This window comes from Oncorhynchus mykiss, chromosome 6 (genome assembly GCF_013265735.2).
Source record: "Oncorhynchus mykiss isolate Arlee chromosome 6, USDA_OmykA_1.1, whole genome shotgun sequence".
NCBI classification, from domain to species: Eukaryota; Metazoa; Chordata; class Actinopteri; order Salmoniformes; family Salmonidae; genus Oncorhynchus; species Oncorhynchus mykiss.
Window position 1 is genome coordinate 26,382,957 of NC_048570.1, and position 20,212 is coordinate 26,403,168.

The 20,212-nt window shown below is 41.1% G+C and overlaps 3 protein-coding genes across 7 annotated transcripts; 2 read left to right on the forward strand and 1 right to left on the reverse strand.

Annotated features, from left to right (window-relative positions):
- Positions 1–3: 3 nt before the first annotated feature.
- LOC110525611 (probable cytosolic iron-sulfur protein assembly protein ciao1-B) lies at positions 4–8,335 on the reverse strand. Of its 4 annotated transcripts, none has more exons than XM_021605892.2 (7): positions 7,941–8,335; positions 3,092–3,240; positions 2,874–2,985; positions 2,647–2,747; positions 2,286–2,478; positions 2,100–2,133; positions 4–560 (listed from the first exon to the last, which is right to left on the reverse strand). In XM_021605892.2, the coding sequence occupies exons 1-7, from the start codon at positions 8,077–8,079 to the stop codon at positions 326–328; spliced, it is 963 nt and encodes a 320-aa protein (XP_021461567.2). In that variant the 5' UTR covers positions 8,080–8,335; the 3' UTR covers positions 4–325. The 4 variants fall into 4 exon arrangements, with proteins under 4 accessions (XP_021461567.2, XP_021461565.2, XP_021461566.2 ...); XM_021605890.2 differs by having other exon boundaries at positions 2,100–2,175; XM_021605891.2 differs by having other exon boundaries at positions 2,277–2,478.
- Positions 8,336–8,469: 134 nt separating this feature from the next.
- Positions 8,470–11,704, forward strand: LOC110525613 (transmembrane protein 127). The gene is made up of 4 exons (XM_021605893.2): positions 8,470–8,618; positions 8,994–9,273; positions 9,355–9,519; positions 9,926–11,704. The coding sequence occupies exons 2-4, from the start codon at positions 9,030–9,032 to the stop codon at positions 10,234–10,236; spliced, it is 720 nt and encodes a 239-aa protein (XP_021461568.1). The 5' UTR covers positions 8,470–8,618; positions 8,994–9,029; the 3' UTR covers positions 10,237–11,704.
- A 6,211-nt stretch (positions 11,705–17,915) lies between these two features.
- Positions 17,916–20,121, forward strand: LOC110525019 (coiled-coil domain-containing protein 74A). Of its 2 annotated transcripts, XM_021604980.2 has the most exons (8): positions 17,916–17,947; positions 18,463–18,702; positions 18,798–18,839; positions 18,980–19,076; positions 19,188–19,380; positions 19,504–19,607; positions 19,690–19,746; positions 19,831–20,121. In XM_021604980.2, the coding sequence occupies exons 2-8, from the start codon at positions 18,543–18,545 to the stop codon at positions 19,964–19,966; spliced, it is 789 nt and encodes a 262-aa protein (XP_021460655.2). In that variant the 5' UTR covers positions 17,916–17,947; positions 18,463–18,542; the 3' UTR covers positions 19,967–20,121. The 2 variants fall into 2 exon arrangements, with proteins under 2 accessions (XP_021460655.2, XP_021460654.2); XM_021604979.2 differs by having other exon boundaries at positions 17,928–18,702.
- The last annotated feature ends 91 nt before the right edge of the window (positions 20,122–20,212 follow it).

The window sequence follows — 20,212 nt, forward strand, 5'->3', positions numbered from 1 at the left end:
TGATTACATAGCTATGACAATTTTATTTTCTTGATATTACAAAACACCATTGGAATGTGTATATTGTATTGTTAATCAAATACATAATTATGACATTTAGGGCCCACATTCAGTTTTGAACCACAAGTGCACAGGCAGGTATCAGTATAATGAAATCAAAACCACTCTAACCTCATTAAAACAGGTTATTGCAAGAGGGATTAATAATAAACATCATACATGACAATTTCAGTGCTGTTGGCACCCTTGACAGTACAAGGTAAATTCAGCATTGTTAAACACTGGATCTGGAAGTCCTAACTAGCCCCACATACTGTACATGTTCTCAGACCCCAGACTGGTAGTTCCAGACTGCTATCTCCCCATTGTCACTGCAGGAGACAAGGAGCCCAGCCTCCTTGGGGTTCCAGGCGATACAGTTGACATCCTGGGTGTGGGCCTTGGGTACATGGGCAGACAGGGAGAAAGCAGGCTGGTCTGGGTCAGCAGTCTCATCCTCCTTAAACACACGTACTCCGTCATCACCACATGCAGTCGCCAGGGCACCCGTCAGTGGACACCTGAGAACAACCAAAGAGTACTGACTTGGTGAATCTGGCTACATTTTAAAATATGTAAATCCGTTCAAATATAACCTACCTTCCAAAAGTTTGGGGCCACTTAGAAATATCCTTGTTTTCCATGAAAACATTCATGAGTTGCAAAAAGAATAGGAAATGTTGACAAGGTTATAAATAATAGTGTCCTTCAAACTTTGCTTTCGTTCAAAGAATCCTCCATTTGCAGCAATTACAGCCCTGCAGATCTTCAGCATTCTAGTTGTCAATTTTTGAGGTAATCTGAGGAAATTTCACCCCATGCTTCCTGAAGCACCTCTAATGGCCAATCCATTAGACAGAATACCTGACTGCTTCTTCCCTAAATAGTTCTTGCATAGTTTGGAGATGTGCTTTGGGTCACTGTCTTGTTGTAGGAGGAAATTGGCTCCAATTAAGCAGCGTCCACAGGGTATGGCAAGGCGTTGCAAAATGGAGTGATAGCCTTCCTTCTTCAAGATCCATTTTACCCTGTACAAATCTCCCACTTTACCACCCCCAAAGCACTCCCAGACCATCACATTGCCTCCACCATGCTTGACAGATGGCGTCAAGTTCTGCATCTCACAAATGTTCTTTGTGATTCGAACACCTCAAACTTAGATTAGTCTGTCCATAACACTTTTTTCCAATCTTCCTCTGTCCAGTGTCTGTTCTTTTGCCCATCTTAATTCTTTATTTTTATTGGCCAGTCTGAGATATGGCTTTTTCTTTGCAACTGCCTAGAAGGGCAGCATCCCGGAGTCGCATCTTCACTGTTTACGTTGAGACTGGTGTTTTGTGGGTACTATTTAATGAAGCTGCCAGTTGAGGACTTGTGAGACATCTGTTTCTCAAACTAGACACTATAATGTACTTGTCCTCTTGCACAGATGTACACCAGGGCCTCCCACACTTTCTATTCTTGTTTGGGCCAGTTTGCACTGTTCTGTAAAGGGAGCAGTACACAACATTGTACGAGATCTTCAGTTTCTTGGCAGTTTCTTTGCAATTTCTCACATAGAATAGCCTTCATTTCTCAGAACAAGAATAGACTGACGAGTTTCAGAAGAAAGTGCTTTGTTTCTGGCCATTTTGAGCCTGTAATCGAACCCACAAATGCTGATGCTCCAGATACTCAACTAGTCTACAGTTTTATTTTTTCTTTAAATCAGGACAACAGTTTTCAGCTGTGCTAACATAATTGAAATAGGGATTTCTAATGATCGATTAGCTATTTAAAACAATAAACTTGGATTAGCTATCACAATGTGCCATTGGAACACAGGAGTGATGGTTGCTGATAACGGGCCTATGTAGATATTTAAAAAAAAAATGTTTTAAATTTGCAGTGTCCAGCTACAATAGTCATTTACAACATTAACAATGTCTACACTGTATTTCTGATCAATTTGATGTTATTTGAATGGCCAAAAATGTTTGCTTTTCTTTCAGAAACAAACATTTCTAAGTGACCCCAAACTTTTGAACGTTAGTATATATTTCTATAAAGAGGACTCTCACCATGCAATATCATACACTGTCCGTCCATGAAACCCTGAAAGGGTACAAACACATTTCCAAGCCGTGTCAGTGCCTTCTGTAAAAAAATAAAAAAAAACTATAATAAAAAAAGTTGTTTTTCCTGACCTTCCTTTTCACCACACCATCTATGGAGCATTGTGTGTGTATCTTTCTCACCCTGCCCACCTTCTGGCTGACATTCTTTCCAGATCTTTACAGTACAGTCATCACTGCAGGAGGCCAGCCGCTGGCCACTTGGGTCAAAGGTCAAACCCCAGACAGTGGAGGTGTGTCCTTCCAGGGTCGCCCTGCACTCCCAGTCATCATCCTCTTCTTTATAGACACACACATTGTTGTCGTAGCTACATGAGGCGAGGAGCTGCGTAGAGAACATCACTTAGCTTTAGTGGGGTAGACAGTGAATGCAGAGTACAGAATACTGAAATGATTAGTCCAGAGAAGCCTTGCAATAGCAATGGGGTGTCATGAGATTATATAACATTGCTATTAGTACAAGGAGTGAAACAGCATATGAAATAGGCAGTACCTCCTGTGTTGGGTGCCAGACAACATGCTTGACATCCTGTGTATGAGAGTTTACCACACTCACACACTCATACTCATTCTCATTCTCATTCTCCTCATCCACTGAGAAGGAAAGAGATTGTGAGAGACTATTCAAAACTACATACAGAGAAACAGTTGAATGTTAATACTTGTTTCACGTGATAGAAATACAAAGACATTTTATTCCTATATTGATGCCGCACTAACCTTCCCAGATCCAGACGCTCTTGTCTCTACTACATGTGGCCAGCAAGTTACCGGATGGGGCCCAGGCCACACATTTGACCTCATTCTCATGTCCTTCCAACACAGTCAAGCACTGAAAGAAACCGAGACAGTGTGATGCTCTCAACTAGGGACATATCTTACCATCACCATAAATGCATATACAGTAGTAAGCTGTTCACAGTGACCAGTCCCCTCACCTCAAAATCATCATTCTTCTTTTTCCAGATGCAGGTTGTGGCATCAAAGCTGGCTGAGGCCAGGTAGTTCCCACATGGGGACCATGCCACCTTTCTGACAGTTCTCTGGTGTCCATCCTGGAGCAAGGTCTTACATTCCCAAGAGTCACCTACACAGATAATCAAATGGGGGTCATTTTTTCCAGTAGTATGCTACTGCAACCTACAATTTGTGGCGGTCTGGCATGTGGGCATTCCTGCATCCCCCCAAGCATCCCATTGGTTCCTGCATGAAACACCGGCAACACTGTGTGCTAACTACACTGAACAATATAAACGCAACGTAAAAAGTGTTGGTCCCATGTTTCATGAGCTGAAATAAAAGATCCCAGAAATGTTCCATAAGCGCAAAAAGTATTTCTCTCAAATTTTGTGCACAAATGTTTACATCCCTGTTAATGATTATTTCTCCTCTGCCAAGATATTCCATCTACCTGACAGGTGTGGCATACCAAGAAGCTGTATAAATATCATGATCATTACACAGGTGCATCTTGTGCTGGGAACAAAAACAGGTCACTCTAAAATGTGCAGTTTTGTCACAACACAATGCCACAGATGTCTCACGTTTTGAGAGAGCATGCAATTGGCATGCTGACAGCATGAATGTCCACCAGAACGTTTCCAGAGAATGTAATGTTCATGTATCTACCATAAGCCGCCTCCGTCATTTTAGAGAATTTGGCAGTACGACCAACACTTGCAAACCAAGTGTAGCCAAGGACCACAGGCCAAGGACCTCCACATACAGCTTCTTCACCCAGCTTCCCTGAGAAACTGTGTCAGTGAAGCTCATCTGCACGCTCGTCGTCCTCATCATGGTCTTTACCTGACTGCAGTTCGGCATCATAAGCGACTTCAGTGGGCAAATGCTCATTTTTAATGGCCACCGGGCAGATGGCAGACGTATAGCATCGTGTGGGCGAGCAGTTTGCTGATGTCAATGTTGTTAACAGAGTGCCCCTTGGTAGCAGTGGGGTTATGGTATGGGAAGGTAAAGCTACGTACAACAAACACAATTGCATTTTATCGATGGCAATTTGAATACACAAAGATACCGTGATGAAATTGTGAGGCCCATTGTCGTGCCATTCATCCGCCACCACCACCTCATGTTTTAACATAATAATGCACAGCTCCATGTCGCAAGGATCTGTACACAATTCCTGGAAGCTGAAAATGTCCCAGTTCTTCCGTGGCCTGCATACTCACCAGACATGTCATCCATTGAGCATTTTTGGGATGCTCTGGTTCAACAGCATGTTCCAGTTCCCACCAATATCCAGCAACTCCGCACCGTCATTGAAGAGGAGTGAGACAACATGCCACAGGCCTCTAAAAGCCTGATCAACTCTATGTGAAGGTGATGTGTAGCGCTACATGAGACAAATGGTGCTCACACAAGATACTGACTGGTTTTCTGATCCATGCCCTTGTCTTTTTTTTTAGGGTATCTGTATTCCCAGTCATGTGAAATCCATAGATTAGGGCCCAGTGAAGTTATTTCAATTGACTAATTTCTTTATATGAACTGTAACTCTGTAAAATATTTGAAATTGTTCATGTTGCATTTATATTTTTGTTCAGTGTAGTTTGCGACACAGTGTGCACAGCAAGCTACGCCTAACAAAATAAATGCAACATCAAATCAAAATCAAAATGTATTTGTCATATACACATGGTTAGCAGATGTTAATGCGAGTGTAGCAAAATGCTTGTGCTTCTAGTTCTGACAATGCAGTAATATCCAACGAGTAATCTAGCCTAACAATTTCACAACAATTACCTTATACACACACACAAGTGTAAAGGAATTAATAAGAATATGTACATAAAAATATATATGAATGAGTGATGGTATAGAACAGCATAGACAAGATGCAGTTGGATGGTATAGAGTGCAGTATATACATATGAGATGAGTAATGTAGGGTATGTAAACATTATATTGAAGTGGCTAGTGATACATCAAGATGGCAAGATGCAGTAGATGGTATAGAGTACAATACATACATATGAGTAATGTAGGGTATGTAAACATTATATGAAGTGGCATTGTTTAACTTCTTGGTGACAGGGGGGCAGTATTGAGTAGCTTGGATGAATAAGGTGCCCAGAGTAAACTGCCTGCTACTCTGTCCCAGATGCAAATATATGTATTAGTAGTTTTGGATAGAAAACACTCTAAAGTTTCTAAAACTGTTTGAATGTTGTCTGTGAGTATAACAGAACTCATATGAGCAGGAGAAAACCTGAGACAAATCCAACCAGGAAGTGGGAAATCTGAGGTTTGTAGTTTCATTTAAGTGATTGCCTATCCAATATGCTGTGTGCCTATGGGGCCAGATTGCACTTCCCAAGGCTTCCAGCAGATGTCAACAGTCTTTAGAAAGTTGTTTAAGGCTTCTACTGTGGAAGGGTGTCGAATAAGAGCTGTTCCAACAAGTGGACTAGGCTGAGGCCAATCAGTTGTTTACTGCGCGGTCACGCCATTCCTTCTTTTTCCTCTGTAATGAATACGCTATTGTCCGGTTAGAATATTATTGAAGATTTATTATAAAAAGACCCTAAGGATTGATTGTAAACATACGACATGTTTCTACAAACTGTAATGGAACACTTGACTTTTCATCTGGATTTTGCGCTCGCGCATTGTGCCTTTGGAATAGTGAACTAAACACGCAAACAAAACGGGAGGTATTTGGACATAAATATGGACGTAATCGAACAAAACAAACATTTCTTGTGGAAGTCCTGGGAGTGTATTCCGACGAAGATCAGCATAGGTAAGTGAAGATTTATAATGCTATTTATGACTTTTGTTGACTCCACAATTTGGCGGGTAACTGTATGGCTTGCTTTTGTGGCTCAACGCTGTTCTCAGATTATTGAACATTGTGCTTTTGCTGTAAAGCTTTTTTGAAATCTGACACAGCGGTTGCATTAAGAACAAGTTTATCTTTAATTCTATGTAAAACATGTATCTTTCATCAAAGTTTATGATGAGTATTTGTTATTTGATGTGGCTCTCTGCAATTTCTCTGGATGTTTTGGAGGCATTTCTAAACATGGCGCCAATGTAAACTGAGGTTTTTGGATATAAATATGAACTTGATCGAACAAAAAATACATGTATTGTGTAACATTGATTCCTGGGAGTGTCATCTGATGAAGATTGTCAAAGGTTAGTGATTCATTTGATCTAGATTTCAGCTTTTTGTGACACCTCTCTTTGGTTGGAAAATGGCTGAATGCTTTCTGTGACTAGTTGCTGACCTAACATAATGATATGTTCTGCTTTCGCCGAAAAGCCTTTTTGAAATCAGACACTGTGGTTGGATTAACGAGAAGTGTATATTTTAAAATGGTGTAAAATACTTGTATGGTTGAGTAATTTTAATTATGAGATTTCTGTTGTTTTGAATTTGGCGCCCTGCAATTTCACTGGCTGTTGGCGAGGTGGGACGCTAGCGTCCCGAATGATCCCAGAGAGGTTAAAGTGGCTGGTGATACATTTATTACATCAATTTTTCCATTATCAAAGTGGCTGGAGTGGAGTCAGTATTTTGGCAGCAGCCACTCAATGTTAGTGATGGCTGTTTAACAGTCTGATGGCCTTGAGATAGAAACTGTTTTTCAGTCTCTCGGTCCCTGCTTTGATGCACCTGTACTGACCTAGCTTTCTGGATGATAGCGGGGTGAATAGGCAGTGGCTCGGGTGGTTGTTTTCCTTGATTATCTTTTTGGCCTTCCTGTGACATCGGGTGGTGTAGGTGTCCTGGAGGGCAGGTAGTTTGCCCCCGGTGATGCATTGCGCAGACCTTACTACCCTCTGGAGAGCCTTAGGGTTATGGGCTAAGCAGTTGCCGTACCAGGCGGTGATACAGCCCGACAGGATGCTCTCGATTGTACATCTGTGAAAGTTTGAGTGTTTTTGGTGACAAGCCAAATTTCTTCAGCCTCCTGAGGTTGAAGAGGTGCTGCTGCGCCGCCTTCACCACGCTGTCTGTGTGGTTGGACCATTTCAGTTTGGACCATTTCCATTTCAGTTTGTCCGTATTTTCCTCAAAGCGAGCAAAGAAGTTGTTTAGTCTGTCTGGGAGCAAGACATCCTGGTCCGCGACGGGGCTGGTTTTCCTTTTATAGTCCGTGATTGACTGTAGACCCTGCCACATACCTCTAGTCTCTGAGCCGTTGAATATCGACTCTACTTTGTCTCGACACTGACGCTTAGCTTGTTTGATTGCCTTGCGGAGGGAATAGCTACACTGTTTGTATTCAGTCATGTTTCCGGTCACCTTGCCCTGATTAAAAGCAGTGGTTCGCACTTTCAGTTTTGCGCGAATGCTGCCATCAATCCTCTGTTTCTGGTTTGGGAATGTTTTAATAGATGCTGTGGGTACGACATCGCCGATGAACTTGCTAATAAACCCACTCACCGAATCAGCGTATTCGTCAATGTTGTTGTTCGCCGCAATGTGGAACATATCCCAGTCCACGTGATCGAAGCAATCTTGAAGAGTGGAATCCGATTGGTCGAACCAGCGTTGAACAGACCTGAGTGCAGGAGCTTCCTGTTTTAGTTTCTGTCTATAGGCTGGAAGCAACAAAACAATCAGAATTGTGGCAACCAGGAAATGGCGGAGCGATTTCTGCAATGTGGATCTTTAAAAACCAATATAAATATAAAGAGGTGCCTGCTAATGCAGAAATGCCCACATGCAGGAACACCCCCTTCAAATTTTTGTTTTGTTTCCGCGGGCACATGCTGCTTTTAATGTTAATTTCACAGCGGATTTGTCGTATTTACCTTCCCTTCCCCATATCCGAATGGCTCGGTCACCACCGCATGATGCCAGCAATGTGCCTTTGGGGTTCCATGCCACATACCAACAGCGGGAATCTGGATGCGCATTGAATTTCTGCAGAAGGGCCACAGTGTCGTTCATTGCTAGCAAGCTGCTATCTAGCTAGTGACTTGTTATTGGCAACTGATAATGCTGCTACCAAAACAGCAAGCTAGTCGTAGCTATGCAAACGTCATACACATAAACAAGGAAGACAGCTAATATCCACTTCAAATACGAGGTTTGTATATGGTATTTGTAAATAAATTTCGCAACTAACGTTTTACCAAAAATACTCCATCAATGTGCTAGTTTCTCTTCCTCTCCGTAGGTAAGTGCTGCCAATCTAAAGTCCATTCGGCTCATTACTGCCACTATCAGTACACGATGATCATTGCATGTTTTATGGACACGTTGTACCAAATGGCCAAAGTGTAACTGCAGAATATCCCAGTAGGTGGCGGTATTAACAACAAATGTACCTTGGTCTGGTGTAACATTAAATCTAAAAAGAAGAAGTGATGATGAACAAGGAAACAATTTTACAGGAAGATAGCTAGTTACTTGGCTGCCTTTTGTTTTTAGCGTAATATCGTTAGTATGCTTCCTCCTTTGGGCGTTTTAGATTACTTGAACAGATTGTGAGTATCATGTCTTCAGATTTGATATATTATGGGTGTCAGTTCACGTTACAATTTGTTTGAAGTAAATCAACTAGGATTTTAGACTGCTAGCTAGCTTCTGCTGCTAACAGGCCTACGTCGAGGTCTGAGCTTTGTAGCTAGCTAGACTGAAAATTATTGTTCAATTTGTTTTGTTGTTGAGTAATTTAGCTAAGAGATTACGCATTGTGAATAGACTTAAACCTATTTATTTGACACATTGTTACCAGTTGACCTACACTAACGTTATCGGTTTTAGTTAAGTTAGCTGATAATTTCACAGACAGAAGGACGCTTTGTCAAAACAAAAGCTGTCTGTCATTTGAAGACTGACTTAGCATAGCTATAAATCAGGCACTGACTCCTGGTTGACGGCCAAGTGGGAATTGGATGACAATGTATGCACCACCGGGTACCACTGTCCCCGGAAGCCGGCGAAGGAGAGGGGGTACTGCACTGCCCAAGCAGCCAGAGCGAAGCCTGGCATCTGCCCTCCCCGGAGCACTGTCCATCACGGCTCTATGTACGGCCTTGGCCGAACCAGCTTGGGTCCGAGTTCATGGAGGGACGTGTCCCAAGCAGGAGCTTGGAGTGGCTGATGTCCTGGGATACATTGACCCAAAACTTCTGGAGGGTAAGTAATGATTTTGCCAACAGTGGCTCAAAGCACCTACTACCTGTGGTTTGTGTTAACTATCACCAACTTCTTCTTCAGATTATTGTGTGAACTCCCAGACCATCTTGCTGCTAAGGGTCATTGCTGCCTTCTGCTTCCTGGGCATCCTATGCAGCTTGATAGCTTTCCTTTTGGATGTCTTTGGGCCCAAGCACCCTGCCCTCAAGATCACCCGCAGATACGCATTTGCCCACATTCTCACAGGTATGAATGGATTTGGGCCGTGGACAAGAGAGGAAATTAGCGATTCAGCTAAAGTTTAACAACGATTTCAAGGCAAAGTATAAACTAGGGCTGGTATGATACCAGTATGGCAATATTTTTCCTATGGCAAAAATGGAAACACAAAGCAAACTTGGTCCTTTAAAAACCTGCTGTATGTAAATATTGTGTGCTATAGCTTGGAAAATAAATACATGTGACTCTGGATGACATATTGATGTTTGTTTCCAACGTTAGGGCTGTTTTGCTAAATAAGTTCAAAATAAATGGTTTTGTTTCTCTGCCACGATACTAATGAGTATCACAATAGTGGCCCTAGTAGAAACAATGGAAATCAAATAATCCCTTTCCTTTTTCCCCTGCCTGCTCTTTCTTTTTGTGGTTTTAGTGCTGCAGTGTGCCACAGTAATCGGGTTCTGCTACTGGGCCTCAGAGCTCATCTTGTCGCTACAGCAGCAGCATAAGAAGTACCACGGATCACTCATCTATGTCACGTTTGCCATTAGCTTCTACCTGGTGGCGGGGGCTGGCGGCGCCTCCATTCTGGCCACAGCTGCCAACCTGCTGCGCCACTACCCCACAGAGGAGGAGGAGCAGGCTCTAGAGCTTCTCTCAGAGATGGAGGAGAGCAGTGAAACATATCCTGCCGATTATGACATTGCCAACCAGTTCCAGCCGCCTCCTGCATACACGCCTTAATGTAGCCAGCCCGGCCACTTCTTTCTCTTACATCCATGCTTCTCTATGAGCACGTCTATTGGCCTTGTCTCAACACCTACAGATATGTGATCCAAAAACTGTACCCAATGGATATTCTCTGCAAATACTCTGCTTTCTATAATCAACATTAACACAAATGGACACACTTATTTCTTGATTGTGGGTGCTTGAGTGCATGAAAGCTTCCTTTTACGGTGGCAGAGATTCAATACTTGATTCGTGTTTTCACCACTGAAGCTTGGCTTTTAGGAATTTGCATGTATATGTCATTAAGGACTTGACCCTTACATGTAAAGCAAGAGAAACTGGCAATATATGGGGTGTTATTTTAAGAACTGTTATACGGTTTGGGTCTACACCTGGTTTATTGAATGATCAGATATGGCGTGAGACTCAACATAGTGTATGACAGTGTTTTAAGTCATGGCTTAACAAAGGTCAAGTTCGGAAGTTTGGGCTTTCGAGAGTGTGGCAGTAGTATTGGGCATTGGTTTGAAGTGTTAAATGACCGCTTAACATCGATCATTTGAGTGAAGTCTTTTGACTTGCCTGCCATGTGATTATAATTGGACATTTTATCAGTTAAACCTGAAAGGCACCGAGGTTAAACACACTGAATTTTAGACATTTATTTCTCAATTGAAATGGACCATTATTTATTAACTGTCTGTCCCTGCCTGGTGTGGTAACTTTTTTTTTATGTGAATGCAAGGCACTGTTTTGCATTTTATTTAGTCTTAACAGTTGTGCAGTTCTGAACTTGGAAGTCAATAGGTTTTCCATATTAAGTAAGATTGGTTAGTCACAGTAGTAGTAAAAATAGTTATTTTACATAAACATGGCCAGTGATTGAGGCCCAAATTGTTATGAAAGTAATTAATGGAAAGCCATGAGAAATGTAAAGTTTCTCATGGTTTTGAAATGTACGTTATTCACATTTTTCAGATGTTGGACAAATAGAGGAACATTATTTTCTCTTTTTAACAACTGTCAAAAAGGGTAGTATGCCATTGTAGATGTAGACTCATCCTCTGTCCACAATGCATTGGTCATTTCATAAATTCAATCATTTCACTCAAATGTATCCAACTGAATGACAACTTTTTTATTTGTACTTTGTGATTACTTAACTTGAGTTATGTGTGTTGTCTGTGCATGAGTTCTTCCCCCTGATCCTCAGGATTGTGAGAATCTTATTGAAATCTTTTGGGATGGAATACTTCACACAAGTAATCTCAACTTGTGTTAGGATTCAGCCTTTTTTTCATGTGAATAATAATCTAGTTGTACAAGTGATTTGTTGCTCTATTGTTTATTTTGATATTGTTTCTTTTATTTTAGCCTTTCTGCTTTACTTTTCATAAGTGTGTAGAAATGTTAAGTAAAATATTGTGGACAGTTTATATATAAAGCTGGTCGTATTCTAAATAAAAAATAAATGTCCAATTTTGTTTTAACTAATTGCATTCAATCTTAGAACTAAAAATGAAGAGATTCATTCCAAAACGCGCTATATATATATATATGCAGTTTCAGAAATGTTGGCCAATTAGCATTTTTTGGTTTAAAGAGCTTATGAAAGAGATTGGTGTATATTTTTTTCCCCATATTAGTATTATTAAACAAATACATTTCACTAAATGGTTTCATTTCAGAGGGACAATTTTTGCAAAATTATATATGTCCAGAGAAAAGTGCTGCAAGGTTTTACACAGTCACATGTTTTAAAGAACTATGCAATTGAATAATACAATAATATGATACAGTAATATGAGATCTGTATGTAAAATATACAAGATATGAACATTCCATTCCAGCTAAACAATGGATCTAAGCTATAGTGTTTTGCGAGACAACCAATTTTTAATACACACATCTGGAATCAGTGTTGTGGAAACTACTCTGAATAAATAGTTTACCAAGCTACCAATTACTTCATACAGGAAGAAGTTAAGCTACACTAAAGCTACTCTTAAGAAAAAAAGTTTACTTAACTAAAGTTACTTAGAAAAAAATCTAATAAAATGTATTTATATAGCCCTTCGTACATCAGCTGATATCTCAATGCAATGCAGGTGTAGAAGCACGGTGGCTAGGAAAAACTCCCTAGAAAGGCCAAAACCTAGGAAGAAACCTAGAGATGAACCAGGCTATGAGGGAGGGGTGGCCAGTCCTCTTCTGACTGTGCCGAGTGGTAGATTATAACAGAACATGGCCAAGATGTTCAAATGTTCATAAATGACCAGCATGGTCAAATAATAATAATCACAGGAGTAAATGTCAGTTGGCTTTTCATAGCCGATCATTAAGAGTATCTCTGCCGCTCCTGCTGTCTCTAGAGAGTTGAAAACAGCAGGTCTGGGACAGGAAGCACGTCCGGTGAACAGGTCAGGATTCCATAGCCACAGGCAGAACAGTTGAAACTGGAGTAGCAGCTCGACCAGGTGGACTGGGGACAGCAAGGAGTCCTCATGCCAGGTAGTCCTGAGGCATGGTCCTAGGGCTCAGGTTCTCCGAGAGAGAGAAAGAAGTAGAGAATTAGAGAGAGCATACTTAAATTCACACAGGACACCGGATAAGACAGGAGAAGTACTCCAGATATAACAAACTGACCCTAGCCCCCCGACACATAAACTACTGCAGCATAAATACTAGAGGCTGAGACAGGAGGGTCAGGAGATACTGTGGCCCCATCCGATGATACCCCTGGACAGGGCCAAACAGGAAGGATATAACCCAACCCACTTTGCCAAAGCACAGCCCCCACACCACTAGATGGATATCTTCAACCACCAACTTACCATCCTGAGGCCGAGTACAGCCCACAAAGATCTCCGCCATGGCACAACCCATGGTTGGGGGGCGCCAACCCAGACAGGAAGATCACATCAGTGACTAAACCCACTCAAGTGACGCACCCCTCCTAGAGACAGCATGAAAGAACACCAGTAAGCCAGTGACTCAGCCCCTGTAATAGGGTTGGAGGCAGAGAATCCCAGTGGAAAGAGGGGAACCGACAGCAAGGGCGGTTCGTTGCTCCAGAGCCTTTCCGTTAACCTTCACACTCCTGGGCCAGACTACACTCAATCATATGACGCACTGAAGAGATGAGTCTTCAGTAAAGACTTAAAGGTTGCGACCGAGTCTGCGTCTCTCACATGGGTAGGCAGACCATTCCATAAAAATGGAGCTCTATAGGAGAAAGCCCTGTCTCCAGCTGTGTGCTTAGAAATTCTAGGGACAATTAGGAGGCCTGCGTCTTGTGACCTTTTACGTGTAGGTATGTACGGCAGGACCAAATCAGAGAGATAGGTAGGAGCAAGCCCATGTAATGCTTTGTAGGTTAGCAGTAAAACCTTGAAATCAGCCCTTGCCTTAACAGGAAGCCACTGTAGGGAGGCTAGCACTGGAGTAATATGATACTTTTTTGGGGTTCTAGTCAGGATTCAAGAAGCCGTATTTAGCACTAACTGAAGATTATTTAGTGCTTTATCCGGGTAGCCGGAAAGTAGAGCATTGCAGTAGTCTAACCTAGAAGTAACAAAAGCATGGATGAATTTTTATGCATCATTTTTGGACAGAAAGTTTCGGATTTTTGCAATGTTACATAGATGGAAAAAAACTGTTCTTGAAAAAGTCTTGATATGTTTGTCAAAAGAGAGATCAGGGTCCAGAGTAACACCAAGGTCCTTCACAGTTTTATTTGAGATGACTGTACAACCATTAAGATTAATAGTCAGATTCAACAGAAGATCTCTTTGTTTCTTGGGACCTAGAACAAGCACCTCTGTTTTGTCCGAGTTTAAAAGTAGAAATTTTGCAGCCATCCACTTCCTTATGTCTGAAACACAGACTTCTAGCGAGGGCAATTTTGGGGCTTCACCATGTTTCATTGAAATGTACAGCTGTGTGTCATCCGCATAGCAGTGAAAGGTAACATTATGTTTTTGAATGACATCCCCAAGAGGTAAAATATATAGTGAAAACAATAGTGGTCCTAAAACGGAACCTTGAGGAACACCCACAATTTACAGTTGATTTGTCAGAGGACAAACCATTCACAGAGACAAACTGATATATTTCCGACAGATAAGATCTAAACCAGGCCAGAACATGTCCGTGTAGACCAATTTGGGTTTCCAATCTCTCCAAAAGAATGTGGTGATCGAGGGTATCAAAAGCAGCACTAAGGTCTAGGAGCACGAGGACAGATGCAGAGCCTCGGTCTGATGCCATTAAAAGGTCATTTACCACCTTCACAAGTGTAGTCTCAGTGCTATGATGGGGTCTAAAACCAGACTGAAGCATTTTGTATACATTGTTTGTCTTCAGGGAGGCAGTGAGTTGCTGCGCAACAGCCTTTTAATTTTTTTTGAGAGGAATGGAAGATTCGATATAGGCCGATAGTTTTTTTATATTTTCTGGGTCAAGGTTTGGCTTTTTCAAGAGAGGCTTTATTACTGCCACTTTTAGTGAGTTTGGTACACATCCGGTGGATAGAGAGCCGTTTATTATGTTCCACATAGGAAGGCCAAGCACAGGAAGCAGCTCTTTCAGTAGTTTAGTTGGAATAGGGTCCAGAATGCAGCTTGAAGGTTTAGAGGCCATGATTATTTTCATCATTGTGTCAAGAGATATAGTACTAAAACACTTGAGTGTCTCTCTTGATCCTAGGTCCTGGCAGAGTTGTGCAGACTCAGGACAACTGAGCTTTGAAGGAATACGCAGAATTAAAGAGGAGTCCGTAATTTGCTTTCTAATAATCATGATCTTTTCCTCAAAGAAGTTCATGAATTTATTACTGCTGAAGTGAAAGCCATCCTCACTTGGGGAATGCTCCTTTTTAGTTAGCTTTGTGACAGTATCAAAAATAAATTTCAGATTGTTCTTATTTTCCTCAATTAAGTTGGAAAAATAGGATGATCGAGCAGCAGTGAGGGCTAGTCGGAAGACTTCCAGTTTGGTGTGGCGCAATTTCCGTTCCAATTTTCTGGAAGCTTGCTTTTCAGAGCTCGAATAGTTCCTGTATACCAGGGAGCTAGTTTCTTATGAGAAATGTTTTTGGTTTTTAGGGGTGCAACTGCATCTAGGGTATTGCGCAAGGTTAAATTGAGTTCCTCAGTTAGGTGGTTAACTGATTTTTGTCCTCTGACGTCCTTGGGTAGGCAGAGGGAGTCTGGAAGGGCATCAAGGAATCTTTGTGTTGTCTGAATTTATAGTATGACTTTTGATGCTCCTTGGTTGGGGTCTGAGCAGATTATTTGTTGCAATTGTAAACGTAATAAATGGTGGTCCGATAGTCCAGGATTATGAGGAAAAACATTAAGATCCACAACATTTATTCCATGGGACAAAACTAGGTACAGAGTATGACTGTGACAGTGAGTAGGTCCAGAGACATGTTGGACAAAACCCCCCAAAATGTTCACTTCTTCCAAACTTCTTTGGTAAAAAATGTATCTAAATCTGAAATGTCATAGGGTACAAATTGCAAGAACAGAACACTGTAGTCAGATGTTAACTAAATGTGATTTTGCCTGTTACAGATGCAATATGCAGAAATCGCTATGCCATTTCCTGGTTGCTAAAATTCAAATAGTTTGCCTAATTAAAAAAAATTCTGACAAAACAAGCATAGTGTAGTGTTGAAATAGAGCATATAGAACAGATCTAATGCTTCTTAGAATTGCTTTCAATGAGAGTGATATCGACAACTCACATTCCAAAGTGAATTTGCTCGGGTCGCAAAAAAAGTTACATATTGCAGATTTAAACACAAAGTGAGAATTAAGCTCACAAAAAGTGTTTCACGTGAGAATTAGGCAGGTCTGAAGAAAGAAAATTCTTACCTACCGTACGCCCATATTTTTTTTTTGGGGGGGGGGGGGGGGGAATAGGGTAGTGTGTAGTTCCAGTAGTTAGCTATACCTCTACATGGCAAAAAAAGTAGCCTAATTAACTACTGAAAACACTACCAAAATTTGAATTTAGTTCCAACTACCACCAAGCTACTGCAAAATGTAATTAAATTACTAGTTGAACTACATGTAGTTTTACCACTGCCCAATAATGTCTAAAATCTATTAATTTAAAATCTGAGAAGAGATATTTTACAGACACATAAAGGTAGCTAGCTACCCATAAGCATTTATTTCTGATGAAAAAACACGTGAAAAATTGGTCTATATGATGTTTTGGAAATAAACTGTTACAGTGGAGGCTGCTGGGGGGAGAATGGCTCATAATAATAGCTGGGATGGAGTAGAATGGAGTGAAAGGAATGGTATCAAACCCATGAAAACCATGTTTTTAATACCATTCCATTTACTCCATTCCAGCCATTATTATGAGCCATTCTCCCCTTAGCAGCCTCCACTGCTATTCAAATGTAGGCTGCACACAATATTTATGCAATCATGTGTGGATGTCTTGAGCCATGTGTGGTCTACAGTATAATTAGGAATTAGAATACTAGAATGGACATGAACCTAATTATGATGGGATAAAGGTCAGGGAGTTGGTCAACCATGGTTTGTCTGTGCTGTGATAAGATATTGTGTAAAATAATGAATTTGAAGAATCTATCTGCACTATATGTTTGTTAGCTAGCTATCCAGACAGTTTTAGAGGAATGATTCCATACATTTTTCACATTAACTGCCAATATGCCAGCATTCCATTCAAACAATGCGGTCACAGCAATAGACTGGCTGAGATCAGTTGATAGGACTTGGGACAAGTTGTAGATGCAACAAGTACTGATATTTGGTACGTTCGTAAATTCACTCTGGAGTGCCAGAGAGCACTCAGAGTGCGCTCTGGGCGTTCGTATATTGAGAGCGTTGTCAAGATTGTCCGTTTGTAAATTCAGAGTGTTTCACTCTCGGAGTGTTTAGAGCGCAACCTGGAAGCTCCTGCCGAGGAGTAGGGTTGATCCGAGCGTTCTGACCTCACAACTGCAGTCAAGCACCCAAGCTAACTGGCTAAAGCTAGCTAGCTTGTAAGCTACTTCTAGACATAAATGAGAGAACACCTCACTCTAACCATTTTACTTGCCATAGCAGAGCTGGTTAGGCTGTTTTCATGGTATCCAGAGCGTTGGTGACTGTAACTGTGCTGCTGGCAACAATTTAATAACGTTTTTTTTGCCGATGTTTACTGACACCGGCCAAATTCAACGGGTGTTCAGCTTTCGTAAATGAATCAGTTATTCTGCGCTCTGGAACACTCAGAAGAGAGTCAGAGCGAATTTACGAACGCACCCATTGTCTCATATAATAGCACACACAGTTTTCCAAGAAAACAAAAATGCAGACATTTAGGGTATGTTTACATATATTTTATAGGATATTTATACAGAAAATGTGTATAAAACCTATTTCAACTGTATTTATAATTAGATGACAATATTTTAGGATGACAATACTTATATTACACAATTTCTAATATCCTGCCTTACTTTTATGTTCCTGCATAAATAAAATCAAGGTTATGCCTCTACTGCCATTTATTCCAATTTGAATGGTTTGGAGGTCTCATTGACCAATATGGCTGTCATTTTAACTCCATTCTGGAACTTTGAGGGATTATGACATTACCCCTCTAGTAATTTAACAGGACCTATGCTGACTGTCGGTCGCTATGGTAACGACTGTTTTGTTGACGGGAGGCACAATTGAGACATCAGGAAGTAAGTCGAGCAGTGCGGAGTCCAGTCTTTTGAAGCTGAAATTTTTAAGATAAGAGAAATGTCAGCATGAACAGCCTAATCAGGACCTATTGGCCTATCTGAAAAGTTACGTATTTTTTCATGATCGTGGTTCTCTGCCATATGTGGCTCTTGGTGCTATTAACTTAGGCTACCATGCTGCTAAGAGATATGTAGCCTAATTTTACCCAGTGGTGGGCTTGGACTGAAATATGTGCTGGTACTTGTTTAATTTGGGACGGTACTTTTTATATTTAGGTGAACGAACTCTGCAATACTTTTAAGCTAATATTCTATAAGAAGTGCACTAACTCATGCAGTGGACAATTTTAGGTACCGGTAGTTCACTACATTCCGGTGAGCTCCTGCCCAAGTCAAGCACTGATTTTACCATTTTAAAATGTCAAACATTGTTAGCCAGATTCATATATAGTGTCAAGTGGTACGTTAGCTAATAGACAGGCGTGTTGTATTTTCTACTATCATGTCAAAAAAAGCAGTCCGGAACCTGCCCCACTGGTCCCATGTCGGATGTCACCGAAAATTACCCCGTGACTGGCCACCCAATCCTCCACAAATGATGGACCCAGAAAGTTTAACTTTTCAATGCACCATGGATTCTGACATTAGACGAGTGGCATCATTGAAGAAGGATGTTTTATTCCTACAAAAACAGCACAGAGAAACACTGAGGAAACTGCATGAGGAAATCGAAGAATTAAAACGTGAAAATAAAGGTATACAGTTAAATGCATCATGAGTATCCTAGTAGGCTACTGTATTATTAAATAGTGTTGTAACAGCCCTAATAATTGATTTATTCAATTTGCAGAACTGCACTATCAATCGATAATGGAGCCACAACAATCTGAAAGTATGAGTAGGCCTATGCCTGATATTTTCTTCTGTAGTTTTTTTCCTCCCACACAATCATGTTATTGGGGAACAAATTGTAAGTGTCCCTCCCTATTGAAATGTATTCTTATACCCCCCCCCTTTCCTCTTGTGGTTTAGTATCTTCAAGATGCAGATCTCAAACACAACAGCCCAGCTACACAGAGCAGACCAGCCACCCTCTGCATGGTCTGCCATCTCCATCAGCAAATCTAAGGTAATCATCACACTTAACACCCATATAATATCTTTCTTACATATCATTAATAATAAAATACTTTGGTGGCAGTGTTGATTGAACATTCTCTTTATTTTCACTCGCATGCAGAGTGGATACAGCAAGCACATCTCATCTTTTAAGATCAGATTTAAATGCAAAATCAAAAAGGGGGTTGATCACATCCTTGCTTCCCCTGCGGATTGATGGTGGTCCATTTCACTCCCCCTATGCCCCCACCCTGCAGGAGTGTGAGGTCATCATCAGACAGCTCTGTAAAAACAACAACTTGCAGTCCCAGGAGGTAGGCTACAGAGAGGACCCTACTGTATCATGTTCTGCTCTCATTCCATGTCAGCATGTAAGAACACCATGTCACATTTAATCTTAGAATGTTAAAACTCTCTTCTCTCAACTTGTTTTTCAGCTGCTACGTGTGAAGGCCATCCTCAAAGACTTAATAGTCAACAACAAGAAAATGTCCCAAGAGGCTTACACACTGACCAAGGCTTACCCCTCTGATGCAGACAGGTGAAATAGCCTACAGAATTTATCAAAATGTTTGGAAAAACTCATCCCTAAAATAGTCTTCATATTGAATTATTTATTTCAGAGACAAAGACATTGGAATGTTTCCAAAACTACCTCTCAAGTCGCTGCCAAAAAAACTGTAAGTCAGTCATGCTATTTATAGTGTTATTAATGTGCTCCATGATATTACTTAAAATAAGCATATTATTTTTGCCTTCTGAAGGCCCCCAGCCCCGATTGGCATGAGAGAAAGAGTCATCTTGCCAGCCATCAAACAGAGCCTAAACTCCAGAATAGAAGAGAGGCAGAAGAAGGCACAAGCTGTGCTGAGATCCCGTCTGAGAAGAGTGGTGCAGTAGGACACAGCATTATCATCACAAAATATGCATCCCTCAGTTTTGAACTGAGTGTGTTGTCTGTGAATAAAGTAAAGGTGTCAAGTCTGTGAATGATACACTCTTGAGTTCCATCTCACTAACTGTTTTTTGTATTATTTTTTTTATTTCACCTTTATTTAACCAGGTAGGCTAGTTGAGAACAAGTTCTCATTTACAACTGCGACCTGGCCAAGATAAAGCATAGCAGTGTGAACAGACAACAACACA

Excerpts from the sequence above, each read along its gene's own strand:
- LOC110525019 (XM_021604979.2), top strand. The coding sequence starts at position 18,450 with ATGTCAAAAAAAGCAGTCCGGAACCTGCCCCACTGGTCCCATGTCGGA. Across the intron at positions 18,840-18,979 it reads GGAGCCACAACAATCTGAAA|TATCTTCAAGATGCAGATCT; the intron begins GTATGAGTAGGC and ends CTTGTGGTTTAG. Across the intron at positions 19,077-19,187 it reads TCTCCATCAGCAAATCTAAG|AGTGGATACAGCAAGCACAT; the intron begins GTAATCATCACA and ends ACTCGCATGCAG.
- LOC110525613 (XM_021605893.2), top strand. The coding sequence starts at position 9,030 with ATGACAATGTATGCACCACCGGGTACCACTGTCCCCGGAAGCCGGCGA. Across the intron at positions 9,274-9,354 it reads TGACCCAAAACTTCTGGAGG|ATTATTGTGTGAACTCCCAG; the intron begins GTAAGTAATGAT and ends CTTCTTCTTCAG. Across the intron at positions 9,520-9,925 it reads ATTTGCCCACATTCTCACAG|TGCTGCAGTGTGCCACAGTA; the intron begins GTATGAATGGAT and ends TTGTGGTTTTAG.
- LOC110525611 (XM_021605889.2), bottom strand. The coding sequence starts at position 8,079 with ATGAACGACACTGTGGCCCTTCTGCAGAAATTCAATGCGCATCCAGAT. Across the intron at positions 2,176-2,276 it reads TCAGCCAGAAGGTGGGCAGG|AAGGCACTGACACGGCTTGG; the intron begins GTGAGAAAGATA and ends ATTTTTTTACAG. Across the intron at positions 561-2,099 it reads ACAGTGTATGATATTGCATG|GTGTCCACTGACGGGTGCCC; the intron begins GTGAGAGTCCTC and ends GGTTGTTCTCAG.